We start from the raw sequence: 23,575 nt of genomic DNA on the forward strand, positions 1-23,575 counted from the left end.
AACACCTAAAGAGCTGTTAATTCTCAATAAGAGTGTCTGTAGACGTCTGACAGAAATAAAGTCAGTCTGGTTAGTAATGTGTGAAGCTGGTAATGCTGTTTGTGGAGTTGTTTAATCCTCTGCTGAGATCTTCAGAGATTTAATGTCTTTTATCTTCAGTTGATTGTTGATGTAAAGCTGTGGCTGAAGTCAGTTGTTGTTCTTGTGTTTCTTTGTCCTTCGGTGATTCTTGTTAACAGTTGTTCTCAGTTATAACTTAATAAATCTCTTAATTATCTCATGAACGTCATCAATGCTTCAATTACTCTAACACTCTGTAGTGTGTACACTCTTCAGTGTTCATTTAAAACTTAAGATTTTGCTGTGGGGTTCAAAGGGTTAAAGGGGTTAGATGAAAAAACTCACAGTGGGAACAGTAAATTAACAGTAAGCAACTGTAAATTCCTTTACGGAAAAGTACTGTAAAAAAACGGCAATTTACTGGAACCAGAGCTGCCAGTAGCTTACCGTTAAATCAAGGAAAAACACACTGTAAAACGTAACACTCATATTTAAATTTTACGAGATGATTTAAGATATTTTCACTAAATTTTAGTGCAAGTTAATAGAAAAAAGTTGTGCAAAGTCAGTAACTGATAAGGAGAGTAAATATTAAAATGACCTGTGTTTATGTGTCGTTGCACAAGATGATATAGAAGAGATCTTTTAGTTGAATTCATTCGTTTTGTGGGTTACCATTGTGCTGAAGAGTTGAGCCTGTGCTTCAGTCCAGGATGAGCAGAGAAACATTGATGATATGCTGCCTGATGCTTTATTTAACGGCAGTGACTGTGTTTGCTGATGCAGTTATGAGCTGTTTGTTGAGTAATTTATCACATATGTGTGTGCTATTGCTCACAATGAACTGTAAAGATTGAAGTTAAAGTCATGTTTCTTCATTCTTTCACTACTACACCTTACAAGTGTGGAATGACTCAAATTAAACAAGTTAACAGTACAAACACCATAATTGGTAAACTAAAGGGATTTCACCCAAAAATATAATTCTGTCATCATTTACTGTCACTTTTTTTATCAGTGTAATGGATCACTAGCCAGGTTAAGATTTAAATGTATTTATTTATTTGCGGCAAAAAACGACACTATATATATATATATATATATATATATATATATATATATATATATATATAGTTGTCGTTTTTTGCCGTTTTTTTGTAAAAAGTTCTGTAATAATAAATTATTATTATTATTATATTGTTATATTTATTCTTAAATAAATGAAAATGTTTTAATAATGAAAATGTTTTTGTAATAGTAATATTTCTTATCTTGTTAAATATTTTTATTTAGTTATTTAGTTTATTTAGTTATTTATTTAGTTATTATTAGTTATATTAATACACAAAGTGTTATACACACTTTTCTTTTGTAAAAAATAGATAGATAGATAGATAGATAGATAGATAGATAGATAGATAGATAGATAGATAGATAGATAGATAGATAGATAGATAGATAGATAGATAGATAGATAGATAGATAGATAGATAGATAGATAGATAGATAGATAGATAGATAGATAGATCAAATCTACGCCTTTGTGGATACATTGTCTAGGCTTAAACCTGTCCTCAGCATGACGTGAGTCACAATGTAAAACTGCCAAACAAAGTGATTAAAAAATGCAACAAATTTAAATATATACATTTAACTTGAAAGGCAGACGTGTGCGTCACTTTAAAATTCAAACATAAATAAGTACGAGAATAACGTATGACAGTAGTGGAAAAGATTTGGCAAATGTCTGCAAATGAGTGAAGATTAACGTTAAGTGATCGCGAAAAAAACGGACATAAAAAGACGTAAACATGACTGTTAGTTTTGAAAATACGAAAAACAAAGCTGGAGGTGAAACCTTCAGCTGGGTCTTGAATCCACGGAGTCACTTCAGGTAGGCCTACGTTAAGTTAACAGGCTCATAACGTATTTCTATTAATATTTCACATTAATCAAACTCATGCAGTTTCTAATTATTTAGCATAATGATAATTAGAAGTGTGATCGTTGTACTTGATCAAAAGAAAAATACGATGACGTCTCATTTTATCTCTTGGACGGGTTATAAACATAGATATGTATACATATCTATGGTTATAAAGAGCATGAATGACAGACGATAGCACTACGTTTAACCTTAAAGGGTTATTTCACGCAAAATGAAAATTATCCCATAATTTACTCACCCTCAAGCCATCCATATGTGTAACGTTAGCTATATTATATTCTTCTTTCAAACAAGTAGCCTACAATCAGAGTCATATTAAAAAATATCATGGCCAATTCAGCCATAATAATGGTAGCAACTGGCAACTCAAAATTTGAAGCACAAAAAAGTGAATATTGAAGGCACATTATCAATAATATGCTGGAAGCGAGATATTTTACTTTATAATATGTAATATTATGTAACACTTGCAATTAAATTGATCACATAATGTGTTTGTATATATATACAAATGTCTCTGTATGTGTCAATGAGCCATTAATGCCATCACAGTGCTGAAAGGAATGCTAACATTTGTTTTGTTTTTCTGTCTTTCAGGCAGTACTACCTTGCATTTATGGTGGTCTTTTCATTTGTGAATCTTATAACAGTTCCTCTAGACATTGCATTTTCTGATGATATTCACGATACTGCCCACAAATACTGGATGGCCTTTAATTTATTATCAGACATCTTGTTTTGTTTTGACATTGGACTTAATTTTCGAATAGGCATTTTAAATGAAGACGGTCAGGTAGGAACATGACTTTGTTGTCTTGTATAGTGTAATATTAATGATGCACCTTTCTAAAAATATTGCTAAAAATTTATACAATGCGTTCCTGTTTTCTGTCTAGGCCATCCTTGATCCAAAACTAATAAAACAGGATTATTTCAGGTCTTGGTTTGTTCCTGATGTGGTGGCTGCATTTCCGGTCGATGCTATCATTGTTATTATGGTAATTTGATTTGTCTGTTAATATCACTCACACTGATCAAATTGTTGAGATACATCTTACAGTAAAAACAATTTACCACAGGAGCATTTTTATCACGCTGACACACTTTCACTGATGGCTTCGAAGATGGTGCGGATACTGATGGTTTGTAGGATTCTCAGTTTGATCCGTTTACTCCGGGTGTCAAAGCTTCTGAGATTCTGCTTTGATCTGGAAAGTGTAAGTTGCTGCACCACTCACCGTCATGTTTATGCAGGAAATTATTTATTGCAATATTATGTTTTCACTGCACAGTCAGCCAGAGGAGAACTTTTCTTGCTACAGTCACATTTGGCTTGCTCACTGGGGTGAAAATGATAAATATATAAAGACATGTTGTAAAGGACTGTTCCCTTTCGGGGAACTCGAGCTGCGTCGAAATGCTGTGAGAACGCCTCTGCGTTAATGCGTCGTGAAGCGCCTGTAGAACCATTCCATCGGAAAAAAGATCGATCGTCGGCGTGATGACGTCATCGACCGGAAGCTATAAAGCGTCCGTGAAAACAAACAGGAACTAGCTTCTGAGTCTTCAGCAAGTGATCTGTGTGAACCTGTCTGTCTATTTGGTGTTTTTGTCTGTCTATTATCAGAGATTTTCCACCCTTTTTGTTAAATATTCCTATATTAACAAAGAAAAGAGAAAATAAATAGATAGAAATGGCGAGTGAAAGCAGCAATTTCAGGAAGTGTGTTCCTCCCTGCCCACGCTACATCACGGGTGGGGATACACACTCTCTCTGTGTTGCATGCTTGGGAGCGCAGCATGCCCAGGCAGCCCTCGAGGGGGCTGCTTGCGAGCATTGCGAGAGACTACCGCTGAGAACGCTGCGCTCCCGCCGGGCACTCTTCGAGGAGGGTGCCTCGGCTCGTGTTCCCCGCGGCTCTGGTCCCGCTGCCGCCGAGGCGGAGCGGAGGCTGCAGTCGTGGGGATCACAATTGGATGTTGCAGAGGGGTTAGAGACGGGCGCTGCCTTATCTCTGCCCTCACCTGCACCATCCAGCGGCTCTTCTCGGGGCATGGAAGCGCGCATGGCGGTTTCTTCCCCCCCGACAGAGTCGCCGGTGCTTCATCTGTCCAGCTCTGAGGAGGTGGACGTTGAAAGCATCGAGACTGAAGACTCGCCACTTCAGTCCCCTGCATGCGAGGAGCTCGTTGAGGTTCTGACGCGAGCGGTGGCCAGGCTTAACATCGACTGGCCAACCGAGAGATATGAGGCAGGAAGAAAGCATGCAAGTAAATTAGACGAGAGATTCCGGGCTTCTCGCGCTTCAGAGCCTCAGCGGCGGGGCTTGCCGTTCTTTCACGACTTGCACACTGAGGTGGAAAGATCGTGGAAGAGACCGGCATCATACCGTGTTTTCAGCCCACAGACTTCGTCTATAGTAACATCGCTGGGCTGAAACAGTATGGGTATGGGGCGATGCCAAAGGTTGAAGAGACGCTCGCGAGCCATCTCTCGCCTTCCTCGGCATCGTCCCTTAAAACCCCGTCTTTGCCCACCAGACCTCTAAAAACAACGTCGGCGTTGGTGGGCAAAGCGTACTCGGCAGCGGGTCAGGCGGCTGCGTGCCTGCACACTATGGCAATAGTGCAGGCATACCAGGCTGACCTGCTGAGGGATCTGGACAGTAGTGATGCAGTGGGGGCCTCTTTCTCCTGGAGGCCTCTTCGGTGACGCAGTCTATACTGTCACCGAGAGGTTCCAGGAGTCCAAAAAGCTAGCTGCGGCGCTCAAGCAGTTTCTCCCTCTCAGGGTTCAGGTCCCTGGGGCTGCTGCTGACATCAAGCAGCCCAAACCGAGTACGAGCGCCTCACACAGGGCAAAACAGAAGCAGAGCGTCGCTACCCGAACTCCCCCTCAGCGCGGGGACGAGGGGCGGCGCTCTCAGACGAGGCCTTCGAGGGGCAGGGCTGATCTGAGGACAGTCCTGATCGCCAAGAAGGCCTCGTCAAAGCGTTCCTGACGCCAGAAGCGTCAGGACACTGAGGGTGGTTCCCCCCGTAGGGAAACGGTGTTTACCCCTGCCAACGGTACCCGTTTCCCTGCGGCACCCTCTGGGGGCCGCGCTGCCAACCCCGCCGCAATGCCGGGGCGCAGTCGGTCTCCGCGGGCCACCCGAGGGTGGTCCGCGCCCCCCTCGGGGGGCCCCCGAGCAGTCAAGTCAGTCGTTCCCTGCCGGTTCGCCGCTTCAGGGCACTGTGCTTGTTGCTCAAAGTACACCAGAGGCCAGCCTCGAGAGGCTGGTTCCCTTAGTAGATTTTCTAGACGAGTGGAAACGTCTATCAAATATATCTCATTGGGTCCTGCAGATAATAGAAAGGGGGTACGCCATTCAATTCAAAAGTCGGCCACCTCCTTTCAGCGGTGTCCTACCTACAGAGGTGGGCCCGGAGCAGGCTCTGGTAATGGCACAAGAAGTACAGACACTCCTGCAAAAAGGGGCTATAGAGAGGGTTCCCCCTCCCAGCAGGGAGTCTGGGTTTTACAGCCGTTACTTCATCGTGCCGAAGAAGGATGGGGGCTTACGCCCGATATTAGATCTGCGTCTACTAAATCGCTCGGTGGCCAAGCTCAAGTTCAAGATGCTCACACTCAGACAGATTGTGTCGCAGATCAAACTAGAGGATTGGTTTGTCACCATAGACCTCAAAGATGCGTCTTTTCATGTCTCCATCCTTCCACATCACAGGAAGTTTCTCAGGTTTGCCTTCGGGGGAGAGGCATACCAATATCGAGTACTTCCTTTCGGTCTAGCACTGTCACCCCGCACATTCACCAAGTGTGTGGATGCAGCTCTGGCGCCGTTGCGTCTGCAGGGCATCCGCATACTGAATTATATCGACGACTGGCTGATTCTAGCGAATACAGAGCAGATGGCGGTTCAGCATCGAGATGCTGTTCTCGCACATATGTCGAAGTTGGGGTTGAGGCTGAACGCCAAGAAGAGTGTGCTTTCTCCGGCTCAGAGAACCACTTTTCTAGGTGTGAGCTGGGACTCGGTAATAATGCGGGCGCAATTATCGCCAACACGCATAGCATCGATCCTGGCAGCAGTCAAAGAACAGAAGCTAGGCCGGGCCGTCACTGTGAAACAGTTCCAGAAACTGTTAGGTCTCATGGCAGCAGCGTCCAATGTTATACCTCTTGGCCTACTGTACATGAGGCCACTGCAGTGGTGGCTCAAGACAAGAGGATTCTCCCCGAGGGGAAATCCGCTCCGCACGATCACAGTCACGCGGCGATGCCTACGTGCTCTGGTCATGTGGAAAAACCCGGGGGTTTTATCTCAGGGTCCCGTGTTAGGGGCTCATGTTCGTCGAGTAAAGCTAACGACAGATGCCTCTCTCACGGGCTGGGGGGCGACCATGAGTGGTCGCTCATCCCAGGGTCTATGGCAGGAACATCAGCGGCACTGGCACATAAATCGGCTAGAGATGCTCGCAGTGTTTCTTGCATTGAAACAGTTCCTGCCCAACCTCAGGGGCCACCATGTGCTAGTCAGGTCAGACAACACATTGGTGGTCGCCTATATAAATCATCAGGGGGGTCTGAGGTCCCGTCCATTGGACAAATTGGCACATCGGATCCTCCTGTGGGCCCAGGGGAAATTACTGTCGATCAGAGCAGTATATATCCCGGGGGTCCTGAATCAGGAAGCGGACAGCCTGTCGAGGCAGGGGCTGAGGCCCGGGGAATGGAGACTCCACCCAGAGGTGGTGGAGCTCCTATGGAAGGTATATGGGAGAGCAGAAATAGACCTATTTGCTTCGGCGGAGAATTCTCACTGCCCGCAGTGGTTTTCTCTGACCCATCCAGCCCCGCTGGGGTTGGATGCCATGGTACAGGAGTGGCCGAGGCTACCTCTGTACGCCTTCCCCCCGATTGTCTTGCTTCCAGGAGTTCTGGAGAGGGTACGCCGGGACGGGGCCCAGGTACTTCTAGTGGCTCCGTACTGGCCGACCCGAGTATGGTTTTCGGACCTGATATCTCTCCTGGAAGGCTCTCCGATGGAGATTCCGACCAGGAGGGATCTACTCTCTCAGGCGGGCGGGAGATTCCTGCACCCACGCCCAGAGATGTGGAAACTGTGGGCCTGTGCCCGGTTGCATAAAACACCTTAAGTGAAAATTTCCCTTAAGATCGCCCTTAGGTTTCCCTTAAACTTAAGGGTGTTGCATAAAATAACCCTTAAGTATCACTTAAGGGTTTATTAAACTGAAACGTCATAAACCCTTAGAATTATCCTCAAATGTCTATTTTTCACTTAAGTAATCCCTTAAAAACCGTTAAGTGTTGCATAACGCCCCTTAACTGTCATTTTCCTAAGTATAGTTTAAGGTTAGGAAAAGTTTACCTTAAGAGTTGACGAACATTAATGAGAAAAAAATAGCTGAGTTTATTGATCCTGTTGAAGATGTAAATGTGCCAAAGCGAATTTTTCGCGATAGAGAGAATCCTCTGGACCATCTTAGCGATGAAAAAATGCTTCGCGAATATAGATTTGATCGCCGCGGGATATATGAGATCGCTAACAAACTGGAAGGCGATCTTGATCATGTTACCCAGCGCAACCGCTCACTACCCTCTGTGTTACAGTTGCTTATAGCACTTCGGTTCTTTGCAACTGGGAGTTTCCAGTCTGTAGTGGGAGATGTTTTCCATGTTCATAAATCGTCAGTTAGTAGAGTTATTCACCGGGTTGCAGGGACTCTCTGCCGTCATTTAAGCCAAACTGTGACATTTTCATCGCGTGTTGAACTGGATGCCATTCAAACCTCTTTTTTTCGGAAAGCGGGGTTTCCTCGAATAAGTGGTGTAATCGATGGCACACATGTCAGAATTCAGGCTCCCCGCACGCATGAAGAACAGAAAAAATTACCATTCTGTTAATGTGCAGCTAGTGTGACCATGTGTGCAGAATTAGAAATGTTGTTGCATCATGGCCAGGGAGTACACATGACTCTAGGATTTTGACAGAGAGCTATAGCCTATTAACTTTAAAAAGTTGAAAATTAAGTAAAAACATATAGGCTTGTCAACTTTTTGAAAATATTTTATCAATGTATTAAAATGTATTTTGACTTGTTGATAATTATGGTCATCGTTTGATCCTATGAAAGATACAACAATGCGTTGACACACACACGGTCTATAATTGAGAGGACGATCGGACAGCTCAAACGCAGATTTCACTGTCTCCACAGCGAGCTGCACGTCTGCAGAATTATTGTCGCCAGCGTTGTTCTTTTTAACATGTCAAAGATGCATTGTGAAGAGGGAGATGATGTCGAAGAAGAGGCTCAAGAAGCAGAAGCAGAAGAGGCTCATGAAGAAAATCAACAAGATTTTCAACGGGCTGGATTTGTTGTCAGAGATGCCATCGTAAATGCATTCTTTAATTAGTTTAGCTAGTAGCCTATGGACAATAGTCATACATATAAATAAATGAAATATAAATAAATAAATCATAAATAAATACAATGCCTGTCAGATCTGTCATAAAAAAAAATATTCGTCAATTGATGTGCATTTTATTTTTCCTTCACTTTGTAGCTGCATTAGTTTGTTATTAAGAATGAAGTTGTAAAGGTCTTTCCTTCTCCTTTTTAAGTTTTTCGATCTCTAATTGCAGTTTTGTCTTTTGAAGCAGTAGGATGTTTATCTGCAGTTCTAGCACTTTTTCTCTTGTCGCGGCTGGAGAGGATATTTGCGTCTTTCTGCAGTTCACAAGTGTTTTGAAGGAATAATGAAAAAAATCTAAAAATTATATCAAGGCTGTTCTAAGTAAAATTAACAATAGACTAAAATAATTGTTAACAAAGAAGCAATAAAACCTCACTTTGCTGCATGGTTTGGCGTGCTGCTGGCGCTCTGCTGGTGTTGAAGCTGATTTTTGCTAAAAAGGTCTAACGTGTGAAACAAATAACGTTACCAAGCATAGTATTTTATTTTGTCGTGATCTTCAAATCGTTTATCCTCAGCAGTGATCATTTTTATTTGATTTAAGACAATAATGTTCTCTCACTCCGTGTAATATTCCTCTTGTTGAATCTCAGCTTCACTCTCTAACCCGCCAGCGTAGCGTGTCTATGGCAACAGTAGAATTTTATAACGGTAAAACCTGGGTCGCAGTCGTGAAACACTTAGCGGCGTCCCTTACCTAAGAGAACCGTTTAAGGGATTATATGCAACACCCTTAAATCATTCCCTTAGATAAGGGGAAATCACGCCTTAAGTATCATACTTAAGGGAAAAACTTAAGGTGTTTTATGCAACCGGGCACTGGCCTCTGAGGGGGCTAGGCTCATAGAGGAAGGTCTCTCGGCCGAGGTCGTAGAGACCATCCTCCACTCCAGAGCTCCGTCCACGAGGAAACTGTACGCTCTGAAATGGAAACTTTTCTCAGCATGGTGCAGAGAACGCCAGTGGGACCCAGTTAACTGCCCGGTTGGTACAGTGCTGGAGTTTCTGCAGGCAAGGTTCTCGGCAGGGTTGACCCCCTCCACAATAAAGGTGTACGTGGCGGCCTTGGGTGCCTTCCATGTCCCTTTGGGTGGAGGGTCTTTGGGAAGACACCCTCTGATTACACGTTTCCTCCATGGCACTTTAAGGTTGAGGCCTGTTATGCACTCGAGGGTCCCAGCATGGGACTTAGCCATTGTTTTGCGGGGCTTGTCCGAGCCTCCGTTTGAACCCTTGGAGGAGGTTTCGGATAAGTTCCTCACCCTCAAGACTATATTCCTTTTGGCTATTTCATCTCTCAAAAGAATAGGAGATATTCAGTCCCTGTCTGTAGGGCCCTCATGTCTAGAGTTTGCGCCGGGGATGGTGAAAGCATTTCTACATCCCAGGCCGGGTTATGTCCCCAAGGTTCCTACGAGCCCACGGGGCCCCATTACTCTTCAAGCGTTCTTTCCTCCTCCTTTCACGATGTCAGACCAGGAAAGATTAAATCTGCTGTGCCCTGTTAGAGCACTAGATACTTATGTCCACAGAGCTGCCCTGTGGAGGAAAACTGATCAGCTGTTTGTCTGTTTCGGGCCCCCTAAGAAAGGGGCCCCAGTATCTAAGCAGAGGATGAGCAAGTGGGTGGTCGAGGCCATTTCACTTGCTTACGAGGCGGCCGGGCAGCCGTCTCCACTGGCTGTCCGGGCGCATTCTACCAGGGGTATGGCTGCTTCGAAAGCACTTTTGTCGGGGGCTTCCCTCCATGATATTTGCAACGCGGCCAGATGGTCGTCTCCATTAACCTTCGTCAGGTTCTACGAACTAGACCTGGCATCTACTGTTGGGGCGCAGGTACTCTCGTAACCGCGTGCGCTTCGGCTTCACACATACGAGACACTTGGTCCTATGGCGTTGTGGGTATAAGCGTTCTCACAGCGTTTCGACACAGCTCGAGTTCCCCGAAAGGGAACGTCTCAGGTTACGTATGTAACCCTAGTTCCCTGAGGGAACGAGACGCTGCGTCGCTTTGCCATACTCCCGGCGTGTCCGTGATCACTTACTTCAGGCTTTATCAGAAGTTAGTTCCTGTTTGTTTTCACGACGCTTTATAGCTTCCGGTCGATGACGTCATCACGCCGACGATCGATCTTTTTTCCCATGAAATGGTTCTACAGGCGCTTCACGACGCATTAACGCAGAGGCGTTCTCACAGCGTTTCGACGCAGCGTCTCGTTCCCTCAGGGAACTAGGGTTACATACGTAACCTGAGACGGTTATTCTCTACTTTTTCAGAAAATGATCTGATGATGTAAAGAATTAAGAAACCAAAACAGTGATTTTTGGAGATTTTTATTTTTACATTTTTGTAGTATTTTCTCACATTGTCCTCACCTGTCATAACGCCTGCAAGCAACAAGACATTTTGGTTGTATTTTGTACACCCTTATTGTTCTATGGAGACTTTATGTTATTTTATCTGTCATTTTAGGTCTCTGATATACAGCTCAAAGTTGTCAAGCAGACATTCAGGGTGTTTTTTGTGTTCCTGATGGTGGTCCTAATTTGGCACTGGAACTCTTGCGTTCAGTACTTCTTATCAGTAATGGAAGAGTTTCCCAAAGACTCATGGGTTGTAGAAGAGAAAATTGTGGTATGTTTCAATTTTTGTTTTTCTTATGCAGTCATTTGTTAACATGATGTGTATAACATGTCTTCTTTTTTCTGTTACATTTTTTTTAGAATACCTCAATCGGGGAAAAATACTCCTATGCTTCCTTCAGAGCTTTCTCTCAAATGGCCTGGGGATCATTTGCGAAACCAAGACGTACGTTGCACAGCATTCTTTCAACATGAATCCATTTTTAGATTAGAATTAGAATAATGTCTCCTGAAAACACTTTAATCATTGGCGTTTTCTATGGCCAGCATTACATTTACTATCAGGATTGAGGACTTTTCAAAAACCTGTGACACAAAGTATTAATCTATGATCAGAAATGTGTCAGAAATAATTTCCATCTGCCAGATAAAAAAGAAAAGGGGAAAAAAGCAACGGCTTGGTAAACACCACTGAAGAACTATAAAATAAGTAGTTTACATTGTGCTAAAGTGATTTCCTGTTTTGTTTTTTTAGGTGTGGATGAACAGTGGCTAGCTGTTGTTAGTATGGTGGTTGGGTTTTTCATGTGTTTTGCACTCATTTCTTGCTTGATGTTAGCAGTTTGGAGCTTGTATATGACTGGCAATGCAAACATGAAGGTGAATTAAAATTTTATTGTTTATATTTGTTTATTCAAGAAATTAATATTAGGTAGCTCTGATAAAAGTATGCCATGATATGTTAATATTTCAGATTAATCAGCTACAATCCTCCACAATGTTCCAAAATCTGCCCAGAATGTTGCGCCAACGTATCACTGCCCAGCACAAGTGGAAGTGGGATAAGGAGAACATCCTTGACATGCTGCCAATACGGCTCAAAAAGGTTTCTAAATAATTAATAAATATGAACTTAGAAATTAGCAAAAATCATACAGATAACACGCATCAAATTTTACTGCTGTCCAAGCAGGTTTATTAAAACTCAGGGTTTGCTCAAATGGAGTATGAATTTTATATATATTTTTAACAGTGACATGTTTTCTGTTTCAAAGGATATTATGGCAAAAATCTCTTCCAACCTGATGATCAAAGACTCTATGTTTATGACGGTTAACAGAGAATTCACAGATGCCATCTTGATCAAGTTGGAAAAGGAGTTCTTCAATACTGGCGACATCATCATTCATCAGGATGCTCAAGCTGGCCATATGTTCTTCATTGGCTATGGACGGGTGCTTGTGAAGAACGAATTTTTCCAAATGGAGCTGTGTGATGGAGATCACTTTGGAGGTGATGTATGAGAACACTTGTTGTGTCAAATGTAGTCTTGTGTAGAGTAACAACATAAAGCCTGGTCCGCATTGCATTGCTTGTTAAGTCAAATTTGGCACTTTTCAAAAACACATTGTTTCAAAGAAGCTTTACAGAAAATTATGTTACTGTTATTATCTTAATTTCTTCATGCCTTATAGTCACTTTAATCAGATAAGAACTGGGTGATCATATAGTTTACATATTACAAGCAATCAAGCAGGTGAGATTTTTTATACTGTATGAAAGCAAATGAATTTGAACATAATTATATGTCACAACGCAAAAGGGAGAGAGGACCCAAAAGTGAAAGCAGATAATAATGTTTTTTAATGTAAATAAGGCAATTGGCCACAGGCTGACAAACAAAAAGTCTCTCTTAACAATCAACTTAAGCGGATGTAGACTCAGGCTGGGTAGATGGGTCTATAGACGGGAACAGACAACAGAGGAGGCAGGCAGCAGCAGCCGTAGACAGGTGAACATGAGGAGCCGGTCACTGCATTCAGGGGCAGGTGAGCTGGGCAGAGTACAGATTTAGCACGTAAACTTGAGACAGTTAGGTAGATATAGACACACGCATAAGCCAGACAAGACTAAACGAGACGCAATCCTGGTGGAGAAGAGATCTGACCAAACAACCCAATTTTATGTGGCCCCTATGTGATCTAATGGCATTATATTAAAATCTGATCTAAAATTAAAATCTAATGGCCCTAATGTGGCCCACATGCAACTTTGAGTATTATGTAAAAGTCTTATTAACTCTATGGTAACACAGTAACTTGCTAAAGATACCAAACAACAACTTCACAAGAAATAAAAAAAAAGTCTCGAATAGGTGTTGGAAGTGTGTTGCTGGGACTTGCGTTGTTTCAACCGACTGCACCTGCAATAAAAAGTTACATTTAAATAATGTTAACAGCAATACAACCTGGAAGCTAGGTCTAAAGTCTGCATGATTATTTATGAATGTATTTATTTATTTGCGGCAAAAAAATGACAACTATATATATATAGTTATGTAACTGTAATTTTTTGTGAAGAATCAATAACAAGTGGGACACAATCATGAAGTGGAACGAAATTTATTGGATATGTCAAACTTTTTTAATAAAAAAAAAAAATCGGGCGTGCAAAATTATTCGGCCCCCTTAAGTTTCATTAGTTCACACTTACATCAAATTAAATAGAGTAAAGATTATGCGTATTTGCCGTGTTGTCCGGGGGAGGGCTCCGGGCTCAGAATTTGGCCCGAACCCAGAGTACCCCCCGTTTTGCATTTAATTAATTATTTACAAGATTCTACCTGCTGATATGAGCAAACATCCAATCATATGCACTATAGTTAAGGGAGTGTTTAGCCACGCTTGAAATTCTGGAGTCAGAGAGTTATACTCACAGAACACTATAGTTATTCACAATCACAAAAGTTATTTCCACATTATTTTCATGCGTGCTTATGCACAGTTTTACATGTGCCTAGTGTGCGCACTAAAACTAAAAGCCTGTCAGACACATGCGATTACTGGACTAAGTCTTACTGCGCTACTTTCGAATACACAAAAGGTTAACATATATAAACACAGTCGTTATGTCTAAAGTATAAGTAAAATCGTGTGTCTGTATATGAGATGCGAGCAGGTCTTAAATTGACAGCAGCACAGCCTAGAGAACACGTTGTCTTTAAAGGACAACTCCAGTGAGAAATGAACCTAGGGGCAATTAACAGATGGTTACAGAGAAGATCGTTCTCTGGGATGCGTTTTCATGGAAATCGAATGTAAAGAGTTTTATCTTTAAAAACAGATTAGCTTATAACACTAGTCTATGGGGCACAGAGTAGTGAAATTAAATTGCTAGTTAATACCACTAACAAGGCTAAAAATAGCCTCACACTAACACAGTAGCATAATGAGGGTCCTTACATGCAAACCGAAGCATTGAGAACTTTGTAAGTGTACAAACAGTTTAATAAGAAGATACTTTATAAACATAGTGCCTTACGCCTTCACGGACAGGCGCCATCTTAGAAAACAGTCTCGACTCATCGAGTCACGAACGCTGTGCTAGTGATGAACTGTGACTTGGAACCTCATATGGTCCGTTTTTTCCGGATGAAAACACTGAACGCGACAGAGAAAATAAATAAATAAAAATAAAAATGTCCCATGTTATTATATTTCACAAACTTAATTCCTATCGACCAGCTCGCTTAGAACAGCGCTCATGGATCGATTCGTCGAGTTTAGTTTTCCAAGATGGCGCCTGTCCGTGAACGCGTAAGGCACTATGTTTATAAAGTATCTTCTTATTAAACTGTTTGTACACTTACAAAGTTCTCAATGCTTCGGTTTGCATGTAGGGACCCTCATTATGCTACTGTGTTAGTGTGAGGCTATTTTGAGCCTTGTTAGTGGTATTAACTAGCGATTTAATTTTACCACCCTGTGTCTACCCTGTGCCCCATAGACAAGCGTTATAAGCTAATCTGTTTTTAAAGATAAAACTCTTTACATTCGATTTTCATGAAAACACATCCCAGAGAACGATCTACTCGGTAACCATCTGTTAATTACCCCTAGGTTCATTTCTCACTGGAGTTGTCCTTTAAAGGGACAGTTCAGCTCTAAAATTATGTTAATAAAACAAAAGACAAATAGAAAATCACTCACTGCTCTTGAATAATAATTTTAAAAAAAAAAACTTTAATACAGTAGCTTTTAATCAATGTAGGCTATATTGGATATTGAAGACAACGTAGTTTTAATTTTAGCCTACATTTAGTCATTCAATTTCATACTTAAATGCTGCTGTACATCTCTGAGCTGCCCCTGTAAATCATTATATATATTTAAATCATTATATAAAAAACTTACTTAAAGTTTTAAATTTAAGTAAGGTTTTTCAAGTCTTTTAAGTAAAATATAGAAAGAGTATTGCAATAAAAACATTTTCTCCTTAACCTCTTTGTGTTCCTGTCGCCTAATAACAGAATAGCTAAAAACTAAACCGAACCGAAAACCGTGGTTAAAAACCAAGGTATGTATTGAACTGTATTGTTGAATGAATCCCTAAAATAAAAACGGTCTCTTCATGGACTCGTGTGCATTTGGACTCGGAATTGACTCGCATTTGAACATATTATGACTGTGACTTGTTTCCGAGTCCCATATAAAATATTCATGATTATTACTCTATGTTAATATTTCTTTAAATTGATGTTTGATCCTTCCAATGATGTGTGGGTTTCTTACCCGCAACTGCACATGACTAAAGCAAAGGTAGCAGGACTGGAAGGTCAGGAAGGATGTCATGTGGAGCGAGCCTCTAGCTCTTAACTATGTGTGGAAATGTCTGCTACATCATCTGTTATTCAGTTTTCATATAAGAGCACAAATAGTTATTATGTAGTTAGACTCTAAAAAAACAAAAACATTCTGCGAACAACGTCCACTTATCCTGTATCCTGGCGCGATCATTTTATTTATACAGTGTGTGTGTGTGTGTGTGTGTGTGTGTGTGTGTGTGTGTGTGTGTGTGTGTGTGTGTGTGTGTGTGTGTGTGTGTGTGTGTGTGTATTTATATATAGATTCCTCAATAGTGCCTGCGTGGATCGGTCGAATGAGGTCTCTATGTAAATATATCTATGATTGCAGCGGCTCTCTCTTGTCTTGGTCTCGACTCGGACTCGACCCTTTTTGAACTCGGACTCGACCCTCTCTGAACTCGGACTCGACCCTCTCTGAACTCGGACTCGAATCAGCTGGTCTCGACTACAACACTGGTTTATAACATCGTTTTTCACTCCAAAAAATCACCTGAAAATCAGCTGAACAAACAAAGCGTGCACATTACGTCTCATTCAGAAACTCTCTATCTCCATTCCATTATCATTAACATACACTGCAAAGACACAAAAACACTCACACAATTAACAATAAACAAACATATACAGACCATGTGCTTTTTCGTAAGTGCAGTTTATAACTGGTAAATCTGTATCTGCAAAACAACTCAGATAAACTGCGTGCAAGCTCTCCCTTTCTCTACCTGAAAACTATGATACCCATCAAAATAGGATTCCCTCAACTTTAGTAAGACAGATAATGTAGACCTTAAACATATTTAAACTCACAAAAATAACAAAAATGTTTACAAAAACAAACTAAACGATAAGACTATGAGGAGAAGCCTCATTACGATAGCAGATGATAACATCCAGGACCTCACGGTTCAGCCTTCACTCCCCACGTGCATCAATGAGCCTTGGTGCCCACTGTCGCCAGTTTACCACTGTTCTTTCCTTGCACCACTTTTGATACATACTTACTGCAGACTGAGAACACCCCACAAGAGCTGCAGTTTTGGATTTGTTCTTAACCCAGTATATAGCTTTCACTTTTTGGACCTTGTCAAATCAGCTCAAATCCTTATGCTTGCCAATTTTCCCTGCTTCTAACACATCAACTTGGAGGACAAAATGTTCACTTTGCTGCCTAATATATCCCACCCGCTATCAGGTGCTGTGATGAAGAGATAATCTGTAATATTCATTTCACCTGTCAGTGATCATAATTTTATGCCCGATCGGTGTTCATAACAACTGAAGCATGTTGTAGTGTAGCAATAGTTTCTAAACGAGTATGTTGCTATTTTTCATTGCAAATTCTATAGATATTAAAAAAAGGAAGAAAAAGGTTAAAATAATTCTGTCTTTTGAATGAGACGTTAAACCGAGGTCCCAACTTTGGTCGTTAAAAATCCCAGGATGTTCTTTGATAAAGACCCCGGCATCCTGGCCAAATTTGCCCATTGGCCTCCGTCCATCATGGCCTCCTAATAATCCCCATATAATGATTGGCTTAATCACTCTGTCTCCTCTCCACCAATCAGCTGGTGTGTGGTGAGTGTTCTGGCGGAATATGGCTGCCGCCGCATCATCCAGGTTGATGCTGCACATTGGTGGTGGTTGAGAAGATTCCTCCTTCTATGTAAAAGTGATGCATGTGAAGAAAAATTTACTATACAGATTTTTATTACATTTAGGTGGGTGATGAAATAGTTTCAATTTTTTTGACAGTATAGTAATCATGCTGTTGAGATTTGCTACACTATACCGGTAGTACAAATCGCTTAATTAATTGAAGTTATGAATTTGTTTCGTGATCATATTGAGAACTATGAAAAAAGAGGTGTGGCAAACAAACAAACAAAAAAAGGCCAAAATCATTTAATGCTATGAACCTGACGATTTATTTGCAAATCTAGACTCTGAGTAGGTGCTTCTTACTTTGTGTAAAATCCATTGGATGCCACTTCAGAATCTCATGGGAAGTGGTAAGACATACGGTCGGGGACCCATTGTCTGTTTTATGAATACTATGAATTTGGACAAACTACTCTTTTTACCTACTATATAGTAGGGAAGTACAGTATATTCACACACATGGCCAATGGTTCCTCAATATGCTCATTATATCAGATTATAAGCATTTGCCAGTTTTGGATGCAGCTATTGATCAGACAGTCAGTCAGATAATATTCGCTCGGAAACTCACGGACGATTTGTGTCAAACAACCAGCTTCATACACACAATTTGAAAAAGTTTTGTGGTTCTGCAGAGATCAGCTTCCTGTTTGGTGAAAGGCAGTTGGCCACAGTTTCTGCTCTGACCGCCTGCAGCCTTTTCTCCCTGTCATTGGAAGAGTTTCAGGAGATTGAGGAAAAGTTCCCAGATGTGGTGAACAAGCTGAGGGCATCAGCTCTCGAAAGTAAGTCTTACATTATGAGTTGCTTTGATATACATGATAAAACCTTGACTTCTGTAACGTTACATGGTAAAAAAAAAAAAGTAGGATTATGAAGACTAATAACATGCACTGATGAATCATTAACTAGAAGACCAGGGATACAGATTAATGAAGAAAATCTAGATAATTTGTCATAATGATAAGATTTATTTGTTTGTTGAAGGTTGTGAGGTGTGTGTCCAAGTTGCATCAGCATCGAGCAGTGTGTGAGAAGACAGACTAGCACACAGTGTTTCTTTCAGTTGTTACATTATATATCTGTAGAATAAATCACTTTTTTAATTAAATATATTAACTTTCACTCAAAAAAAATTCTACGTTGGATTTACTTAATTTTTTTATGTCAACAGGTTCCACGTAATTGGGTTATGTTGAATTAAATTAACATTGTTTATTTTGGTAAACATTATTTTATAACAACGGTCCACTGTAACATCCCGTAGTTACATATATCTGAATAAAAGGAGGGGCCCACCATCTTAACGCTGCCAAAACATAGCTTATTATTTTTCCCAGTATATTGTCACAAATGATTGGAGACCAAATGCAATTCTTATAGCTTTATATAAAGAAAATGTTTAAGGTACACCAAAAAATTATCAACGTAATACATTTACATGAAATGAAAATAAATGGAAATAATACCAATACAGCAAATCAAAGAAATATAAACACCAAGATGGTCTGTGATACAAATCAATATATATAAATAAAAATACATAGGACAATGCAAATATGAAATGTTTCTCAGCTTAGCTCAGGCTTGTAGATGAGTGATTATTAAGGTACATATGGCATCACTACAGTGAAAGTTGAAAACAGTCAAAGTTAAAGATGATGTCCAAATCCTGATGATGTTGGAACAACCTCACTCAAACCAAACGAATATGAAACTCTTCAAGTGTTCTTCAGATCATCCACTGAAACATTAATAGTCCACCGAGTCAGGATTTGACATTCCCTCAGGAAACCCAGGGAGAACCATCCATGTCTGTGGAGCCTTTGTAATTCATGCAGACTCCTCACAACAGTATACAAATATGGTAACCTTTAAAGAGTCCATCTATAAAAAGACGGGAAAATAAATTCTAACATAAACCCATTCATAAATTATATACATCAAGTGAAACCAAATACACTACATAAGGAGAAACAAAACTTACATGATTGAACAGGAAACAAAGTTTCTCAATCAGGACTCCAAATGTGTGATGCTGGAGGTGAAAAGTTAATACCATGCTTTCCTCTTCCAAACAAACTGACTTCTTCTACTCTACTCTCGGGTTTTAGCGCTCAAATTTTTTTTACGTAATGTTAATTCAATGCCATTTAAGTTAAACCAGGTTGTCCAAAACTATTAAGTTTTATTACTCTGAAGTGAAATGCTATTTTTTACAACATTTACAAAACCTTTTACATTACAAGATTGTATTGGCTAGATGGGCTTTGTTACATCCATAGCATGCCCAAAGTCATTGTTTTTTTTATTATTAAAACAACTTTAATTGTCATTAGCAGATCCTTATCCCAAGCTCTACACTTCACCACAATGGTAACCTCCAAAACCACTAACATAACATAAACTTTTAAATACCAACATAAAACATTAAACATTTAAAAGTCTCTCCATTTTCTCATCTCATTAGAAATGCATAAAATAGCACTTTATTTAAACATTTACGCTCCAAATTCAGCCTATTTGCAAAGCATGATGGGAAGTGAAAGTCCTGTTTGATTGGGTTACTTGATTGAAACATGTTATCTCAAAATAAAAACATCAAGTTATGTCAAAGAGTAACGGTTTTAAGTCAGTTTAACATGAATCAATTGAACTAGAAACCTGATATAATGGTGTTAAATCAAGATGAATAACTTAAAGTAAACAGCATCATAAGTTCATTTTTTTGAGCTTTCGATTCGGTAGAACATCCCTTTATTTTACAAACTTTAAATCTTTTTGGTTTTAGACAGAATTTTACCAATCTAATTAGTCTACTTTACAATGATATAAACAGCTGTGTATCTTTGGAGCATGGCACATGCTCACGATTCACAGTCAAGAGGGGCATTAGACAGGGATGCAACAGCTTGTCTTTATTATTTATACTGGTTGCTGAATTGCTGTCTATCAGGATTAAAATGAATAAATCAGATGGCTTTAACATCATGGGAAAACACGTCATCTTAAATCAGTTTGCTGACGACACAACTTTATTTCTAAAAGATGAAAGGCAGATCTCCACAGCATTAGATTCAATCAGTCAATTCTTGAAAGCATCAGGTGTTACTTTGAACATTAATACATGTGAAATTTTAGCGTTACACAATCAACCTGCACGTTCAATTGAGAATATACAGGTTAAAACAGAATTTAAATATTTGGGTATTAAGATCACTAGACATAAGGAAATAAGGGGAAAAGAAAACATTCTTAGAAAAATATTGATAAATGTAAAGTAATATTGAACTCATGGTTACAAAGGGATATAACTATTTTCGGTAAGGTTTTATTATCCAAGATGGAGAGTGTATTGAGAGCTATTTACCCTGCTTTTTCATTCGAAATTTCAGATAATATGATCAAATTGTTTAACAAGATAAATCTCAACTTTATTTGGAAGGATAAATGCCATTACATTAGAAAAGCTGACATGATTTAGAGTATTGAAGAGGGTGGCATGAATGTCATTGATTTTTCTCTCATGAATGGTGTACTGAAACTGAAATTGTTGAAATCCTTTATTTGTCAAAAAGATTCTTTTTGGTTTAGCATCCCAAATGCAATTTTCAAAAAGATGGGTGGAATTGATTTTCTATTACGTTGTGACTATGATTTATACAAATTACCTGTAAAATTATCTGATTTTCACCAACAAGTTCTTCTGTACTGGAACCTTACACCACATAATAGACCTTTGTGGAACAACAGATATATTCTGAGTAATAGGAAATCATTGTTTCTCGGTACTTGGATGGAAAAAGGTATATGGACAGTAAGTTATTTGATGGATAATTTTGGTAATTTGCTGTACTATAATGACTTCTGTGATAAAGTTAGCTTCAAATGCCCAATTAGAGAATACAATAGAGTGATAAAGGCTATCCCAGCACCCGGGAAAACACTGATTCAACAGTTTTGTAATGTACTCCAACTCTCGATCAGAAATTATCACTTTGTATTGAAGGTATTAATTTAAATAGCAAACAATTTACAAATAAGTTTATTAGAAATGTATTATCGAAACAGTATTATCGTAATCAGCTGAAAAGAAAATATGTTTTAAGATTTTAGTGTGGAAGAGGCAAAAAAAATAAGGAAGAGATACTTATCATACCCAATTCTTCCCAAAGCCAAAGAAGTGACATTTATAATTTTGAACGACATTTGTCCATCCAACTCCTTTCTACATGAGCGATTCAATTGGGAAAATAATTCATGTGGATTTTGAGAGAAAAACATTAAAACAATAGGACATTTTCTTTCAGTGTGAATTTGTAAATTAATTTTGGCTTTCATTTCAAAGTCGGATTCAATCTAAAGATATATTAATACACCCTTTGAATATGACCTCAATTAAAGTTGGAGTGTTTATAAAGGATAAAAATTTAGAATTTTTGATAAATAACCTGATTCTGTTAGGCAAACACTTTATCCACAGATGTAAGTATCTAAAGGTCATTTCACTTGTTGGAAGAATGATTTGAAGTTAAATGCAAAATATCTTAAATTGATGATTGACAGAAATGCCTTGAAACTTTCTTCTGCTCTGGAGTTATATATGTTGTTAGATTAAGACCCCATTTTTTTGTGTATTTGGTTTTGTTCTTTTTTTTATTTGAATGCTGTATCAACACGGAAAATGGTTATATGATTGTAAGAAATGCCTTAAATATTGTATTTGAACAATCTGTAATAAAAAATAAATTAAAATCATTTAAATGGAGCTATGGTGAGCAATGTAAGTCTTTTAACTTCTCTAATTAATTTCTATGAAAGTTAAGCTTGCAAAGGCATGAACTGATGTCGCGAATGTGGTCACGATTAGGCTACCTCAGCTCTCATCACGAGCTCATTCAGCTCATTTATCTGACTCCTGCAGTTAGTGCTCAGTGCTGTGATACTCGCGCGATGACTCACTAATTATATTGACACGTTCAGTTTTTAATTGTAGTGTCTTCTCCAACTCAGTCACAGTAATCAAGTTGGTGGCTTTGGGAATGGCCTCACAGGGCAGCGAAGCATTCTGGGAATTGTAGTCTGTAGTCTCACCATGAGACAAAAATAAATTTTCTGTCTTTTCTCAGCCTAGAAGGCACCAAATTCAAAAATAATTTCACATTTCTACTACATTGATGACCCAGACCCAAAAATGAACGATACTTAAAAATGACCCAGCGATCAAAGCTGATTTGAAAGACCGCCGTTCGCCGGTTTCTGTTTTTACTAGAAGCACGCGCAACTCGGCCGTCATTATATTAAGCCCTGCCCACTGACTCTATACATGATGTGATTGGCCCAACCAGAGTTTGGCGTTTACAGCTCAGAAGTGAATTGAGAGTTGCTGGACACTGCCGCTTGGGTGCGTCTAGATTTCTAGGCTATGGACATGCACCTACGATGACAATTTCAGAACCCTCCATGATTTCCAAGAGGGACAACTTGCAAAATAGCAGGGTGTTCAAATACTCATTTCCCTCACTGTATATAAAAACACACACACAAAAAATGTATGCATGTATGTATGTATGTATATATATATATATGTATGTATATATACATGTATGTGTGTGTATATATATATATATGTATGTATATATACATGTATGTGTGCGTATATATATATATATATATATATATATATATATATATGTATGTGTGCGTATATATATATATATATATATATATATATATATATATATGTATGTGTGTGTATATATATATATATATGTATGTGTGTGTATATATATATATATATATATATATATTACACAGTACACATACATATATTATGTAAACACAAACTTTTATTTTGGATCTGCTTAATCGCGAATAATCCTTTGCCCAGCACTAGCTAGGATCAATTCAGGAAAATTTGCTAAAAAAAGTTGGGACATTAATTTGTGTTTGAATGATAGAATAAGAACAAAAAGATCCTGGAGTGATACCAGAGACATAAAACTAACACAAATTTGTATGAAATCCTTTGCCTGTGACAGCGGTCAAGTGTACAGTGTAACGTCATCAAATATACCGGACTACAGTATTTCATAAAATCTATGATAAAAACCTGTACAATGAGAAGCTGTGGCATCCAAACCCTGTCCACACAGCAAAAGTCCAAAGAAACAACCAC

General features: G+C 39.5%; 1 protein-coding gene across 3 annotated transcripts; it reads left to right on the forward strand.

Moving 5' to 3' along the window:
* The first annotated feature begins 1,836 nt into the window (after positions 1 to 1,836).
* LOC137043303 (potassium/sodium hyperpolarization-activated cyclic nucleotide-gated channel 1-like) lies at positions 1,837 to 19,214 on the forward strand. 3 transcript variants are annotated; one of them, XM_067419523.1, is made up of 11 exons: positions 1,837 to 1,954; positions 2,606 to 2,801; positions 2,905 to 3,006; positions 3,088 to 3,225; positions 10,984 to 11,145; positions 11,235 to 11,319; positions 11,629 to 11,753; positions 11,848 to 11,979; positions 12,149 to 12,386; positions 18,033 to 18,182; positions 18,385 to 19,214. In XM_067419523.1, the coding sequence occupies exons 1-11, from the start codon at positions 1,872 to 1,874 to the stop codon at positions 18,429 to 18,431; spliced, it is 1,458 nt and encodes a 485-aa protein (XP_067275624.1). In that variant the 5' UTR covers positions 1,837 to 1,871; the 3' UTR covers positions 18,432 to 19,214. The 3 variants fall into 3 exon arrangements, with proteins under 3 accessions (XP_067275624.1, XP_067275626.1, XP_067275625.1); XM_067419525.1 differs by lacking the exon at positions 18,385 to 19,214 and having other exon boundaries at positions 12,214 to 12,386; positions 18,033 to 18,144; XM_067419524.1 differs by lacking the exons at positions 18,033 to 18,182; positions 18,385 to 19,214 and having other exon boundaries at positions 12,214 to 13,420.
* The last annotated feature ends 4,361 nt before the right edge of the window (positions 19,215 to 23,575 follow it).

This window comes from Pseudorasbora parva, chromosome 16 (genome assembly GCF_024679245.1).
Source record: "Pseudorasbora parva isolate DD20220531a chromosome 16, ASM2467924v1, whole genome shotgun sequence".
Lineage (NCBI taxonomy): Eukaryota > Metazoa > Chordata > Actinopteri > Cypriniformes > Gobionidae > Pseudorasbora > Pseudorasbora parva.